The sequence below is a fragment of the Protomyctophum parallelum genome, assembly GCF_964188405.1.
Source record: "Protomyctophum parallelum genome assembly, chromosome: 4".
NCBI classification, from domain to species: domain Eukaryota; kingdom Metazoa; phylum Chordata; class Actinopteri; order Myctophiformes; family Myctophidae; genus Protomyctophum; species Protomyctophum parallelum.
In genome coordinates, this window is record NC_139700.1 from 34,358,991 (window position 1) to 34,375,332 (window position 16,342).

At 42.9% G+C, this 16,342-nt stretch overlaps 1 protein-coding gene across 3 annotated transcripts in view; it reads left to right on the forward strand.

Annotated features, from left to right (window-relative positions):
* pik3c2a (phosphatidylinositol-4-phosphate 3-kinase, catalytic subunit type 2 alpha) overlaps positions 1 to 13,937 on the forward strand; it is an 82,332-nt gene extending 68,395 nt beyond the window's left edge. For all 3 annotated transcript variants that reach the window (XM_083763117.1, XM_083763116.1, XM_083763118.1), the window contains 15 exons: positions 1 to 153; positions 315 to 419; positions 1,247 to 1,339; positions 1,563 to 1,692; positions 1,824 to 1,960; positions 3,901 to 4,070; positions 4,537 to 4,693; positions 5,526 to 5,635; positions 6,184 to 6,391; positions 8,890 to 9,014; positions 9,313 to 9,430; positions 9,692 to 9,764; positions 10,415 to 10,524; positions 11,036 to 11,161; positions 13,054 to 13,937. The exon at positions 1 to 153 is cut by the window's left edge and continues 31 nt beyond it. In XM_083763117.1, the coding sequence (XP_083619243.1) occupies positions 1 to 153; positions 315 to 419; positions 1,247 to 1,339; positions 1,563 to 1,692; positions 1,824 to 1,960; positions 3,901 to 4,070; positions 4,537 to 4,693; positions 5,526 to 5,635; positions 6,184 to 6,391; positions 8,890 to 9,014; positions 9,313 to 9,430; positions 9,692 to 9,764; positions 10,415 to 10,524; positions 11,036 to 11,161; positions 13,054 to 13,236 (1,998 nt within the window). In that variant the 3' untranslated portion in view covers positions 13,237 to 13,937. The remainder of the gene's footprint in view (positions 154 to 314; positions 420 to 1,246; positions 1,340 to 1,562; positions 1,693 to 1,823; positions 1,961 to 3,900; positions 4,071 to 4,536; positions 4,694 to 5,525; positions 5,636 to 6,183; positions 6,392 to 8,889; positions 9,015 to 9,312; positions 9,431 to 9,691; positions 9,765 to 10,414; positions 10,525 to 11,035; positions 11,162 to 13,053) is intronic.
* Positions 13,938 to 16,342: the final 2,405 nt, after the last annotated feature.

A 16,342-nucleotide genomic window follows, 5' to 3' on the forward strand; every position in this document is an offset into this window, starting at 1 on the left:
TGGGGGAGGCGCTATGAGCAGGTCCTGGGGGTGCTGTTGTGTCTGTGTGGAGCGGGGCTGAGGGCGGAGCTGGACAAACAGACCCGCCTTGTCACCCTGCTGGGGTCCGTGGCCGAGAGAGTGAGACAGGCTGGAGGAGGGTCCACAAGACAGGTGTGTGTCGCTGGCTGGCTGGCAAGAGCAGATTTGGGATGTGTTCTATTACTACTTTAATGAAGTGAGACAAAGGTGTGTTTGAGCAAGAACCAAAGGTTGTGGGGGAGAAACAGAACTGTCATGGATTGACATTGTGTGCGTGTGTGTGTGTTGTGCAGGTGGCTCTCCAGGAGGGTTTAGAGAACATTCAGAACTTCTTCCAGAGGGGCACCTGTCGTCTCCCCCTCAGTCCCGGTCTGGTGGCCAAAGAACTGAACATTAAGGTACCCATCTTCCTCTTAGCTCTCCTACTGTCTGTCTCTCCTACACGGTTTGCCTTTCAGATGTCCTACTGCCTGTCTCTGCTATGTCTCCCACTCAGCTTTCCTACCGTCTCTCTTTTACACTGTCTTCCATCTTAGCTCTGCTGCCTGTCTCTCCTACACTGTCTCCCTCTCAGTTTTCATGGTGTTTGTGTCTCCTACACTGTCTCCCTCTCAGCTTTCATGGTGTTTGTGTCTCCTACACTGTCTCCCTCTCAGCTTTCATGGTGTTTTTCTCTCCTACACTGTCTCCCTCTCAGCTTTCATGGTTTTTGTCTCTCCTACACTGTCTCCCTCTCAGTTTTCATGGTGTTTGTGTCTCCTACACTGTCTCCCTCTCAGCTTTCATGGTGTTTGTCTCTCCTACACTGTCTCACTCAGCTTTCATGCTGTTTATCTCTCCTACACTGTCTCACTCTCTGCTCTAATACTGTCTGTCTCTTCTACACTAATCTCGTGTAAACAGATGATCAGAAGTTCAGAACTCTCCTCCCACAGATACATCTGGTGACGTCGAAATTGGGCTAAAACTAGGTGGAAACAATTCAGAAATTCTTCTACAGTGTCTGTCTAATCTAGAGCAGTGGTTCTCAAACCTTTCAGGATGCAACCCCTCAAATTAATTCATCAGTCATTCTAACTGGGGACGTGTGTGTGTGTGTGTGTGTGTGTGTGTGTGTGTGTGTGTGTGTGTGTGTGTGTGTGTGTGTGTGTGTGTGTGTGTGTGTGTGTGTGTGTGTGTGCGTGTGCGTGTGTGCGTGCGCGCATTTGCGTGTGTGTGCGCGCAGGCCTGTTCCTTCTTCAACTCCAATGCAGTGCCTCTGAAACTGGCTCTAGTCAACGCTGACCCATTGGGTGAAGAAATTAATGTCATGTTCAAGGTACACAGCACAGGCATACTACATACATAGAACATTGCACCCCCTGATGGCCAGAGTATGACATGACCGTCACATAATATCAAATTGTGACATTGTGTGTGTGTGTGTGTGTGTGTGTGTGTGTGTGTGTGTGTGTGTGTGTGTGTGTGTGTGTGTGTGTGTGTGTGTGTGTGTGTGTGTGTGTGTGTGTGTGTGTGTGTGTGTGTGTGTGTGTGCACGCTAGGTGGGAGAGGACCTTAGACAGGACATGTTGGCTCTTCAGATGATCAGAATCATGGACCGCATCTGGCTGCAAGAGGGACTGGATCTCCGTATAGTGAACTTCAAATGTATCAATACTGGCAAAGACAAAGGTAACACATGCACATGCATGCAGTATAATGACAATTCAAATCATCAATCAACATATGAAAAATAATGTGTGTGTGTGTGTGTGTGTGTGTGTGTGTGTGTGTGTGTGTGTGTGTGTGTGTGTGCATGATAGGCATGATAGAGTTGGTTCCATCATCAGACACATTAAGGAAGATCCAGGTTGAATATGGAGTCACAGGTTCTTTCAAAGACAAACCGCTGGCTGAGTGGCTTCGCAAATATAACCCCGCTGAGGATGAATATGACAAGGTATTATCACACAACAAAACAATTTCATCAAATGTAAACTGATTCCCAAAGTCTCTTTCAAACGGTGCAGTTATGGAAACTAAATTAACTGAAATCATCTCTCTTACATATACCTGCCCTTTTATTCACTGTAGCAGATCGACAATGAAGCTCCAAACCGCGTTCTGAGCATGTAGATCTGCTGCTGTTGATGCTTTTGTGTGACACTGTAGTATGATGAAGTTGGGCGTTAATTTATAGAAAAACACAAAAAGTTAAAACATGGAGATAAGTGGTTTCTACCCACGACAGCAACGACATGCACTTATGTATGCATGCCCACTCATTATACGGCACACAGATACACACAGAGGTTTTTCTCTATTGGGTGCCATCATGTCCCCTTTTGGTCATTGGAACTTGATGATGCATAATGATGGAATCAGATGATTTAACCTCCGTCATCAGCCCTTATCAACACCCTGCAATGCAGCCAATATGGACATTTCCACATACATACTGACGTTGTCAGCCATTGTCCGATGTGGCGTTGGTCGCGTCCAGCTATTACTAACCGTAAGTCCCCTAACCTCATATCAGTCTTAATCGGCCATGTAAGTCAGTTTCACAATGTTTTCACTTTGGCATCAGTAATTTCACTTCCACATTTCCTAGTGGCCTCGGTAGGCAGAATGTGGAAATGTCCATATGGCCTACATTGCATGGTCCAAATAGGAGCATCCTGGTGGTTGTCGGTTGATAACATTGACAGCGGGTGACTGGTTAGACAGGTCTTCCTGCACGGCTCATGATTATAACACTGAGTATCGTGGTCATAAGGTAATCTGTTCAGAGATAATGTGTAATTATTTTTTGTGACAAGCACTGTCACAGGCAGTCAGAATGTGGAATCATTATCTTCTTTGCAGAGGTAACAAACTCAGTACTGCTGGTATGGCGTTTTTGTCGCTTCATAAACTGAGCTGACACTCAGAGCCTGGCATTTGCACAGTGAAATATTTCTCTTGTCATTAAATTTTATGTACATTGTAAGAACAGATAAGTAATTGAGGCTAACGGTGAAGGCAGTATTTTTCTCTCCAGCCCTTTTGTTGTTTTTTAAAACCCAGAGGTTCCCTGTACTTCAAAGTTACAACCATGTGACCTTTAGCACCTTTTAAATGTGATACCCTTACTCCCTACTTCTCCGCACGCACGCACGCACGCACACACACACACACACACACACACACACACACACACACACACACACACACACACACACACACACACACACACACACACACACACACACACATACACACACACACACACACACTCTCTCTCTCACTCACTCATTGTAGAACATGCTCTTCTGAGATTACTTTAGTATTTCAGTATGCAGGACCTGTTGTATAATTAAGAACCTTTCAAGGTTGTACTTTATTGTTACATCTTGTGTACAGGCACAGAAGAGTAAAACTTATTTTTGTTTGGCTTCCTTTGTAATATGAATTGACTAGAAGACCTCAAATCCAGCCGACAGTGACTGCATCACATATTTCAACGACTTTCACATTACACATTACTGTCGATGTCGCTGGCTGACACTCAAACTGTTGGATCACGTCCAGATACCAGTGATAAAAATCGAATGTTTCTGATAATCAATTGGAATGTGACAGATTTGACTCCAACAACTTCAAAAATAGCAGATGTACAAGTTCGTATATCTGCTATTTTTGAATAGCCAACGCTAACATATAAAATTACACGGATGCCTTCCCAGTTTTCATGGCTTAAAACACGTTCCTGCCATTACTCCCTTTTGATAAGAACTTTATAAATAGATTGTATTGTTAGTGGTTGTTTTTGTAGTTATTGTACTGATGTTTAACAGCCTATTCAGAATATTCACAATTTCACTATGTGCCACTTTGTCTTTCTCTCTGTATGTCCAGGCATCAGAGAACTTCATCTATTCATGTGCGGGGTGCTGCGTGGCGACCTACGTGTTGGGCATATGTGATCGCCATAACGACAACATCATGCTGCGCTCGACAGGTCACATGTTCCACATTGACTTTGGCAAGTTCCTGGGCCATGCACAGATGTTTGGCAGCTTCAAAAGGTACAGAGTGTGTCTGATGTGTTTTCATGTCTTTATTAAATACACACAGCCTTAGTTATTCATAAGGACAATAAAAAAATAAGCAAGTGACACTAGCCAAGATTAAATCATATTTAATCTAAATACGATTATCAATATTTATCATTGTACCGTTCCTGTGGGAATCAACAATTGCTTGGGTAATAATCTCTGTCTATATACTGCATCTAGGCGTCTGGAAATGTCTAAGAGATATTCTCTGTCTGCGCAAAAAGATTATTTCCAATGGACAAAATACAGTATTTTTTGGCAGATGCCTACTCATACAAATCCTAGTACTCTCATCTTCAAATAAATTCAAATCCAGGATATTATTTTCTCTCTATCTGCCTTGTCTTTCCTAACATTCTTTGTAAAGAAAGTAAAGTAAAGCAGTAAAGCAGCCATTCTTTAAGGATAATTTATTTTTAAACGGTGTCTCTGCCAGGGACCGCGCTCCTTTCGTCCTGACCTCTGACATGGCCTATGTGATCAACGGAGGAGAGAGACCTACCAGTAGATTCCAGCTGTTCGTAGACCTCTGCTGTCAGGCCTACAACCTGATCCGCAAACACTCTGGACTGTTCCTCAACCTCCTAGCTCTGGTGAGACATGCACGCACGCAGAGAGTCGCAGACACAGTCAAGCACAGATACAGACCAAAACATGCAGAATCATGTATTGATTGATGGAAAATTGTATTCATTCACAGTATGTAGAATGGGTACCGTACATTTCAAACGAAAGCGCAAGTCGATACAAAAACTGCTATGAGGATGAAACCAGAAAAGTACTACTGTGCTGGGGACTACACGTGTGTGGGGGAAATTGAGAATTGGCATAACTAAGAAAATAAATAAATAAAGCCATCAAACTAAACCAAAACTCCATTTAAGTCAAGTCACACTAAATCTTAGTCATACTTTCTTTGTTTTCCCTGTACATACTTAATGTCAGTACTTTGTATGCATGTATGGAGCAAAAGTGATTGTGCTTGTGTTGCATTGTTAAACACCTGCAACCCACTGTGTCCAGCAGCATGATAAATGTCTCTTTTGTGCTTTGTGTGTGCTGTCCTGGATGTGTCCCACCAGTATGGGACATGTTATTGTCATGAAACTGGGACATTCCATGATACTGTAACTGTACTGCATGTCCTCTATTCACGATGTCGGCCCTACTTATCTGCTGGAGGACTTCTCAAATTGGTATTTTTGTTGCACAAACTGTATTAACAGTTTTTGTAAGAAAGACTGTGTGTAGTAGGACTACTTATATAACTCAACATTGCATCTGCGTCCGTGTGTGCGCGTGCGAGGCATTGGGGGGCATGCAATGCATTGCAATGCCGCCCCCCAATTGCCTGTGGACAAATTTTTTTTGTCTGCATCTGATTGCATATGCAGTCTAATAGTGTCTGTAATGTGTCCCTGTCAGATGACGTCATCAGGTCTTCCAGAGCTGACGGGTTCTCAGGACCTCAAGTACGTCTATGACGCCCTACAACCTCACAACTCTGACGCCGAGGCCACCATCTTCTTCACCAGGTAACGCCATACAACCATGGACGCTTTAGAGCCGTGTAATCCTGTAATGTTAGTTTCATGTCCTCAGGTCTCCCACGCGAGAGATCACATATCTTTTTTCATGCTGTTTCACAAATCGCCCGGTAGGACTTGGCCATACATTTTCAGTCGTGATATTTTATTTTTTAAACCGGAAAAGCATCTGTGTCATTTTAGATTTTAGCCAGATACCTGTATATGTAGCAACATTTTTCAGAAAACGGTTAGCATTTAGAACAGTGGTTCTCAAAAGTAGCAGATGTACCTGTGAGCTTGTGCATATGCTATTTTCTTTTCTTTTTTTACATTTTTAAAACATTGTGAAAGTGTTCAATAGTTTTGATCTGAGCGGTCCCTGGCACAAAACATTTTCAGATGGGGGTCCGCGTGGCTATATATATATATATATATAATTTTGTGGATCTTTGACACAAAGAGGTTGGGGAACTACTGATTTAGAAAGCATTTGTAGAATCGGGCCTCAGGTTATTATAATGGGTCAATTCATGGACTCTCTCTCTCTTCTTCAGGTTAATTGAGTCCAGCCTGGGCAGCGTTGCCACCAAGTTTAACTTCTTCATCCACAACCTGGCTCAGCTGCGTTTCTCTGGGCTGCCGTCAAGCGATGAGCCCATCCTGTCCTTCTCGCCGCGGATCCACACCCTCAAGCAGGACGGACGCATCCGCCACGCCTCCATCTTCTCCTTCCAGAAGAGATATAACCCTGACAAGCACTATGTGAGCTAACAATACAATACAATGATAACGTTATTGTCCATGATGACCACCATGAGTCCTCAATCTCATCATAAATCCTAATGGATGTTAAAACTGCATGTTTAAAGATGGAGTGCCGTGATTTTTTTCCACACTTAAACATGATCATCAGGTGTATTTAGGTGTATATGAGGTATAATTTTTTCAAAAAAGTGTACAGTATTTGTTAAAATTATGGTTTTATGTGGACACACCCACCAGTTCATTAGGTATGCGTGAGTTTAACCGTAGCACCACCCACCTAATCCAGTCCCTCCGCCTCCTCCTTTAAGACCACCCACTTGTCCTAGTCCCTCCCCCTCCTTATAAAAGGACAGCCCATGGCTCTGCCCTTTTGTTTACAAAATGACAAATTGGTGTCTGTAATGTAACAAGAACTCATGTTTTTGTGAATGTTAGAAGTGAACACTTCCCATATTTCTGAGATAGGTCTATCGTATAAGCACCATTATGCACTTATACTGCCACCATCCATGTATAGGCCACGCATCCATACCATATCAGATCTGTTTTTTCAGATTTTTTTATAATCATTTATTTATTTATTCCAATTATATTGACCCTATTGTCACAATCAGCTCAGCTCATCATCCAATTAAATCATAGTTTAACAGCAGAAACAATTAATTTGATAGATCATTTAGCATGAATAATTTTATTAATTTGCCAATATATTGTAGGCTATTGATTTCCTCCAGCTAAGCACCCTGGCATTAAAACTGTCCAAAACACTTGCACTGCCCTAGGCACATTATGCTCTGGAGAGAAGACTCTCCACTCTTGCTCTGATCAAACTCAATTTACAACATGAATGTTCCTTCTGACTGCATTGAGTTTCAGCAAAGGTCGCCAGATTTGAAGAAACAAGCGGCCAAGTCCACAAAAATAAGTCACAGATATTGCCTTGAATATTTATGAAAACGTTTCAACAACACCAATCCTTTTAACAACATATTAATTTGAGGGTCCTTCACATGAACCATTGGTCAAGTCAACTAACCTGACGCTGCCAGATGGGGGCGGTATTGGGTAACCATGTTCCCCAACACAGCACTCATCTGGGATCTCTCAGGGAGTTGAGCTGACACAAATCCGTTCCGTACCGAACCAATCAGCGTGAGCTAAGGGCGGGATATGTGCGAAACCGGATGTGAAGCTATATAGACACGTCAATATGATTGGTTGTGTTTGCACGCCCACACGGTGATAGACAGACGGTCCCATCCAATCATCTACCAAGTATCTTGAAAAAAAGGAACAGCCCCGTCATCGAATTTGCTTCCGCGATCCCAGATCCCAATAAGCTGTGAAACAAATTTGTGTAGCAAGCTTCTTGGATCTGGCAGCGTCAGGTTACAAGTCAACCACATCTCCCCTGAAAGTTACTTATATGAAAACAAGCCCAAGTCGCTTGTAATAGCCAGACATGGCAACATGACTTCCAGCGCGACACAACAACATATTCTAATTCTTGACTTTACAGCCTCGTATAAGTATTAGGACCTACATATTGACTACAACAGCCAACAAGAATGCACATGCACTGTGACACTACACTCTGTATCAAAGCCCGACCACTGTGATTATAAAAGAAACAACCTACTCCTTGAGAACAACAAGAGCAACTATACAGCAGAGCAGGTAGGAGGCTGGTTTGTTGTGGTTTCCTTGATTATCCTGAGGACCCGACGTGAACATTTACTTGCTTCCAATCTAACGGAAAACAGTCTGCTCTGCTGTGAACTGGTAATGTGTGAAATGACTGTTTGAAAATCTGCCACACAGTTAGACACAGCAGCAAACTGGCTGCGCCGTTCAGTTCACACGTGTGTATGTGGCAGGCAGCTCCGCCCACAGAGGTTGTCGTATTTAAAAATATATATAGAGGGGGAGGTGCGTGTGTGCGTGCAATATTTTTTTTTAATGAAGTACTATCACCCCATAGACACATGAAAAGCTGGAAAAATACAAAAATTGTGGCACTCCATCTTTAAGGATTCAACAAGGACATTCCTTGTTGGATAAAACACTGATTAATGAAGAAATACTTAACTTGCAAGCAAAAGAATACCGGTCTGCACAGTTGTCAACTTGTAGATTCGTTGTATGACTGTCAATTCTTTTAGGGGCGCTAGCCTCTCCTATGTCCAGCTTTGAGGGTTTGTGTAAACTCAAACATTGAAGACAAAAGTGTGTAAACACAAACATTTGAAGATGTGAGGACGCAAATTGTGATTGACCAGAATGAGATGATGTATGATGATGTATGATGATAAGAGCGCCCCTCTCTTCACTTCTTTTTCTTCCCTCTTTTAATTTGAAGCCTTCCCTCTTCCTCCCCTCCTCATCCCCCCCCCCCCTCTCTCTCTCTCTCTCTCTCTCTCTCTCTCTCTCTCTCTCCCTCTCTGCCTCTCCCTCCGTCTGTCTCTGTCTGTCCCTCCCTCTGTCTCTGTCTACAGGTGTATGTGGTGAGGCTTCTGAGGGAGGGACAGACTGAGCCTCAGTTTGTCTTCAGGACGTTCGATGAGTTCCAGGAGCTTCACAACAAACTCACCATCCTCTTCCCGCTCTGGAAGCTGCCCAGGTGTGACACTCTGCTGCCCTCTGCTGTCTGTCTGTGTTCAGTGAGATGGACCTGGAAGTGAAGCTTAGTGGCAGGCCATTATACAATATCTCTTAACAAATAAATATTAAATAATTTCATCAGAACTTGGATAGTGTATATTTCCTTCCTTGTCTCTGCACTGCGTCTGTAGTTGGGCGTTCACAGACGATCAGAGATCTCCGCCTACTGATATGTCTATTGAGGTAGCAGCAAAAATGGAACGCCAACAAATCTACACCAGCTAAACCGTGTCGTCTCTCTGTCTCTGTGTACGTAGTTTTTCAAATAAGATGGTGCTGGGGAGAACACACATCAAGGACGTAGCGTCCAAGAGAAAGGTGGAGCTCAACAACTACGTCCATAACCTGATGAGAAGTTCCACGGAGGTTACACAGGTCAGAGGGGAACATACTATATGTTTTGCACGCATGCACAAACACACACACAGAGTATGTAACACACTTCTTATATACACATGCAGCATACAATTTTGTGTGTGTGTGTGTGTGTGTGTGTGTGTGTGTGTGCTCGCGTGCGGGAACTTCTCCATTTCTTGCACACAGTGACATATTGTTCCTGCTGATGTACTGTAAGTGTTCTCTTTGAAAACAGAGAATGGGTTGTGGTTGTAATAGTTCCGTGTTCTCTCCCTTCAGTGTGACCTCATCTACACATTCTTCCATCCAATCGCACGGGACGACAAGACGGCTCTAGTGGCCAAAGCAGCAGGTGCGGAAAAACAAGTTTCACTTCTCTAACTATACTAACGACATGAACCCTGTGCGTTCCTGCTCTGGGCCATGTCATTATGGGCCAACATTCAAAATACTACAGTAACTCACACAAGCTTGTAGATTGCTATTCTCGGCGAGGTTATCTAATTCCGAATCAGGGCGCACTTAAAAATCTGCATAAAAACAGCATTTGCGACCCACCGATCTTTGTTTTTATGATCAATCAATTGGTTGTGTTCCAGCTTGGACCAATGGAATTAACAGAGTATACTTTGAGGTCCTATTTATCGGTATCACTTTGAAAACACATTTTTGTGTGTGTTTCCCAACCTTTTTTGTCCCAGGGAACACTTTTCATAGCCTAAAAATCTCGGGGCACACCTAGATATACGGGGGGGGGGGGGGGGGGGGGGGGGGTGTATATGTAGGTAATTCCGGAGGGTCCCCAGCCAAAAACGTTGAGAACCCCTGTCCTATAGGCCTATAGGTTGAGAATCACTGGTGTAGACTAGTGTTGAGGGACAAAGGGGGGGACCAAGTATAGACCCCCTGGGAGACCCCAGTCTGTCGGTGTAGAACATGATGTGTTGCATCGTCGTGATGTGTCGTGTGTCTTATGGTTGTGTCATGGTGTGTGTTTTGCAGAGCCTCCACCTGTGAGTCCTACGTCGGGTCGAGTGGAAGGAGAGGTGAAGCTGTCCGTCTCCTACAGGAACAGCACGCTGTTCATCATGATCATGCACATCAAAGACCTGGTACTGACGCACGCACGCACACACACGCACGCACACACACACACACACACACACACACACACACACACACACACACACACACACACACACACACACACACACACACTTGTGTCATTACTATACTACTGTTATGAATGCCTTTAAAAAATAAAATAAAATGATTATTGTCAGAATTTTTCTGCTGTTGATATGAAGAGGTATACACACAGGGTAGACTGTCACAAATAATTATACCGACAAACGGTAAGGCAGAGACATTAACACATCTAGACTACTAGACAGAGAGACAGACGGCACACGAAAAACAGACTATTCAGTGACATATGCAATGCATGCTGTACACTCAACAATCTTGCATTGTTTAACTGTCATTTTGTCTCTCTGTAAAGGTCTTTGTGATAAACCTCTTTGTATAAAGCATTCCATGATTGATTTGGTCTTGACCAGAATCCCCCACACTGCTCCATGAAATAATTTGTCCTGTTTGTGAATGAATGAATGGCCTCTCCAGGTGTCTGAAGATGGCACAGACCCAAACCCATATGTGAAAACCTACCTGCTCCCGGACCCACACAAGACTTCCAAACGCAAGACAAAGATCTCCAGGAAGACCAGGAACCCAACCTTCAACGAGATGGTAATAGCCATGCTAAACATCACAACCATGCAGATGTATCACCATGCCACCATAGGAAACATTCTGAGCTCATGCTTTCAAGATTCAAGGTTTTTATAGTTACGTCTTATTATAGCAGCAATAACAACAATACGAGAAATATAGAATAACGTGTGCATGGTTTCTCACAGTATGCACACGTTGGAAGCGCAGTCTTGATATGGCATGTGTTTACATATTGAGTTAGAGCTGTGAGGGCGACTGTGTGTATACTATGTACATGTTCATCTCAAAGATTTTGAATATTGTGGATAACTCCCCCCCCCCCCCCCCCCCATTCTGTCCCAATGTTTTCCCCGTTATATAATTGAAAAGTTATTTCATACATTATAACTTTCATATATTCTAGATACATTGCCCATAAAACTGAATATTTCAAACCTTCTTTTGTTTTAATCTTGATGAATACAGTATATACAGTAGGCGTATGTGATGTTTTCCACAATATTCTTTTTGTTTTATATGATCCTGTGTGGATGTTATGGATCGTTTGAGACATCTCACAAAATATGTGCACGGATGGTACGGTACATGGCCCACCACTGCAGACACTAGGACAATATGTACATGGCCCACCACTGCAGACACTAGGACAATATGTACATGGCCCACCACTGCAGACACTAGGACAATATGTACATGGCCCACCACTGCACTAGGACAATATGTACATGGCCCACCACTGCAGACACTAGGACAATATGTACATGGCCCACCACTGCACTAGGACAATATGTACATGGCCCACCACTGCACTAGGACAATATGTACATGGCCCACCACTGCAGACACTAGGACAATATGTACATGGCCCACCACTGCAGACACTAGGACAATATGTACATGGCCCACCACTGCACTAGGACAATATGTACATGGCCCACCACTGCAGACACTAGGACAATATGTACATGGCCCACCACTGCACTAGGACAATATGTACATGGCCCACCACTGCACTAGGACAATATGTACATGGCCCACCACTGCAGACACTAGGACAATATGTACATGGCCCACCACTGCAGACACTAGGACAATATGTACATGGCCCACCACTGCAGACACTAGGACAATATGTACATGGCCCACCACTGCAGACACTAGGACAATATGTACATGGCCCACCACTGCAGACACTAGGACAATATGTACATGGCCCACCACTGCAGACACTAGGACAATATGTACATGGCCCACCACTGCACTAGGACTCCTGCAAAAACTAGGACAAGGGTCGGCAAGTAAGATTGGCCTCAGGCCGATCTTTTTCCGAGCCATTAGATGGTGTGCCAGAACATTATTCAGAACTGGAATATGTGACAGGAAGAATTATAAACAACACTTTTTATCATTTATTTTATATTTTCTAACAAGACAAACATGTAAATCACCAATGCACATAAATGGCCTTACACAGGGACAGCTAAAACAATGAAACAAAGACAATATATAAATATACTGTAACTCGAAAAACTCATGAGTCAGCAAAATACAATAGGATTATCCTTTTGTTCAAAAAGAAAAAAGGAAAACAATAAACAACAGAAAAAAGGGGGAAAAAAGACACTACAGACCAGTACAAGACAAATACAAACGAACACAGACAAGGATGAGACAAAACAAATAAGACATGTACAGTACAAGGGCTACAGATACAGACAAGGGAGCCAAAAGCAACGTCATATCAATTATAATTAATTGAACTGCGTCAAGAGCTTTGGGCCAGTTGTCCACAGTGTCCGCTCTGGCGCCATTCATCTTGGCAGTAGATCACTCCAGTAAACAAATATCAGAAAAGCAATTAAGCCAATTTCTCTTCAAGTTAACAGTCGTTTACCTCTCTTCCTCAGCTGGTGTACACCGGCCACAGCAAGGAGAGCCTGGCCCTGAGGGAACTGCAACTGAGCGTCCTCAGTGCCGAATCCCTCCGGGAGAACTGCTACCTGGGAGGAGTGACGCTGAGACTGAAAGACTTTGACCTCAGCAAGGAGACGGTCAAGTGGTACAAACTCACAGCCGTCCCCTACTTCTAGACGACCCCCCGCCCCCCTTCATTCAAGGAACCTGTGCGTCTGTAGTCCTCCCAACGTGCCCTTGAAAAGGACAACGGGACAGTGTTGTTTTTTCTTTTGGAAAACGGATGTCGAAAGACTGAACATTTTATCAGGCACTCTTAAACGAAAAGCGATGACGTTTCCATCCCTGAAAAAGAACATCACCACCTCCTCACTCCATCTAGTTTCTTGCCCTTTCCTCTACCTCCCTCTCATTCTTTAACTAATTGAGATTGTTTCTGTGACCAACAATCTCTACTCACATTTTTGCTCCCTCCTCTCTCTCTCTCTCTCTCTCTTCCTTAAAGCCACGCTGCAGAACTGTAATGTTTTGTACATTATTTTGACGTTAAAGGACCAAAAACAGCTTACTTTCTGAAGAGATATACTATATAGACTGATGCATTTATTTTTTATGGAAATAGGATGAAAAAAGGCAGGGGTTGAGGGATAATCTTTACGGGGTTTTCTTTTCTTTTCCTTTAGATTTTTTAATTAAAAGACATAAATTAGACAAACTAGGAGGCACAGGGAGGTTACTTCTAGTGAAGCTAAACAAGTGCTACAGAGATTGTCTTTTTGTTAGCCAGCACGTATAAGTTATGTCCACTGTGGGTTCCCACCACAGATTTGCAGTTGAATTTCTGCATTGGCTCATGATAAATTAGGAAAATAAGCTCTGCATCAAACAAAGGAAGCAAACAAACAAATACATTATTAAAACCTATATACAAGGTTACAAACCAACACTTTTGTTAACCACATGCAATTAATGTAAGTAAAAGAAGAATCATATTGTGATATTGACAAAATGTGAAACTCTCTGAAGGTTCTGTTAGCCACAAATCTTATGTTATTGTTATTATACATTGGGAACCCACTGTGAACTGACTTCCACTGTTAGGACTACAAACCTTAACACACTGTTCCCTAAAATCATCATGTGCCAAAATATGTATAAAGGCATTATAATAAAACTACTCTAGCCCGGTTAACCACTCCCCCTTGAAAACATCTCAGTCCATTCTGCGAGAGAAATAATTGTCTTTCACAGAGAGAAATACAATGTGATTTTGAGGGGGAGTGAGTGGTTGACCAGGCTACAACTACTCCACCCTGACAGGGAAATGAACCGAGTGCCTTCGTTTTGTGCTCACAATCTCAACTTAATCTCCACTGCCTGGCCTTAATATTGCCGTAATCAAATATATATTTTGTTAACATTGTGATATTTCCCTATTATTATTATTATTATTAAAAAACAAAGAGAAAAAAAAAACAGTCTTCTGTAAAGCTATGTCAATAGTTCTTCCAGAGCGAATCAGTGCACTGGAGCAAGATTGTAAGGATCATTTTGGAACTTCTTGGAATTTATGGACTGCTACTACTAAGTGTACACTACCAGGTGTTTTATCCTTGTCATGGTATTCATACTTGACTTCCTCTGGCATACAAACGCACGCACGCGCACGCACACACACACACACACAGTTTTTTTTAATTATAAGCTTTGAACACACTCTTGTTGGCGCTTCAGGATGGCCTGGGGTTTAAGTTGCCCTTAAATCACTGATCTGCATGTCAGTTTGAACCTTACGATTGAAATTAACTAAAACCAAGCAGTTTGGACTTGATGAAAGTGTTTAGGAACTGTTAAATGTAAGTAAGAGCAAAGCGTGGGTGTGCATGTGTGTGTGTGTGCGTGTGTGTGTGTGCGTGTGTACAAATTGTACTGCGTTGTATAGGTATATTTAAGTGTAACGCACTACCTGTGTTTTATGTGGGTTGTGTTCAGGCTACAATACCACAGTCTGTCACCAGAGGACGCCCTCCTCCACTTTGTGCAGTGATTTCACACCATGCATGATGATTTGGTCATGAAATGTCAAGTTTTACAGACCAGAACCATCATTAGCATTATATTGTCAGTTCTTATGTCATGGTCATGGTCCCAATGCTAAACCAGTTTAGAACCACACTACCACAGACTTGGAGATTCCATTCACATGTTTAGATTTCCTATTTGTAGTGATTATCAGATCTATGAACACTTTCACCTGCTCCATGCTGTGGCAAAATCTCTAGTCGTCTGCTTGAAGATCAGTGTTGACAGGGTAACTTTGTCTCAAAGCACGCACCCCCACCCCCGAGGTTGACATCTTTGTTTTTTACAAAAGGGAACAAGATCCTGAGATTAGCTGCTTTCCTCTCCTTTAACAAACTACGAAATCTAAGATGTTTAATAAAGAAATTTAAGAAGAATTTATCTGAGACGATTTTTGTTTGTTGAGTATCCACTGTAAAACCCTTAAGTGTTCATTTAATTTATCAATTTGTAACTGAGAGTTGGCCTAAAATGAACACAGAGGATTTTACAATGTACAAAATGATCTGAGAGCTTCACTCACATTATGGATGGTAGAGATTTGACATTTGATCCACTGTTTAGTGACTGTGAAGATCACATCGGGGCACAATTTGTATTAACATGGCCAGTTATTTATTCTTAATTGGTGAACCAGGTTGGATCAGTGTGTGCTGTAATCCCTCCTTCCTAAAGCAAATTAAATGTTTTTTGGAACAACATTGATGTCAAACTGATCTGTTCTGATATAAGTTGATGGATAACTTTGTGTGTGTGTGTGTGTGTGTGTGTGTGTGTGTGTGTGTGTGTGTGTGTGGCTGTGGCTGTGGCTGTGGCTGTGAATACACTGTCAGGCGTGAAGGCGTCAGTTGGACGTCGCGTCAGGTCTCAACTTTAAATCCTTCCGGGGCTTTGGGCGGTCCCTAGAGGAGACGCACACGGAAGCCTATTTAAACGCCTGTAGTCCTCTATTTCTTGGTTAGCGAAGTGGGCGTGAGAGTGACGTTTGAGTGACAAGATGTTGACACAGACAAAGGCACATTCTAGTGTAGGCTATATGTTGCTGGGTTGCTACTTGGCTATCGAGTCATGACTGTCTAGTCGACTGGTTAACGTACGTGCCTGTGGAACTGGGAACCCGGGTTTGCCTCCTGGCAGAGGAGTTTTAAAACTAGTTTTGTTTTCGCCGACGACTTGCCAGCTTACATCTGACGCTGTCCT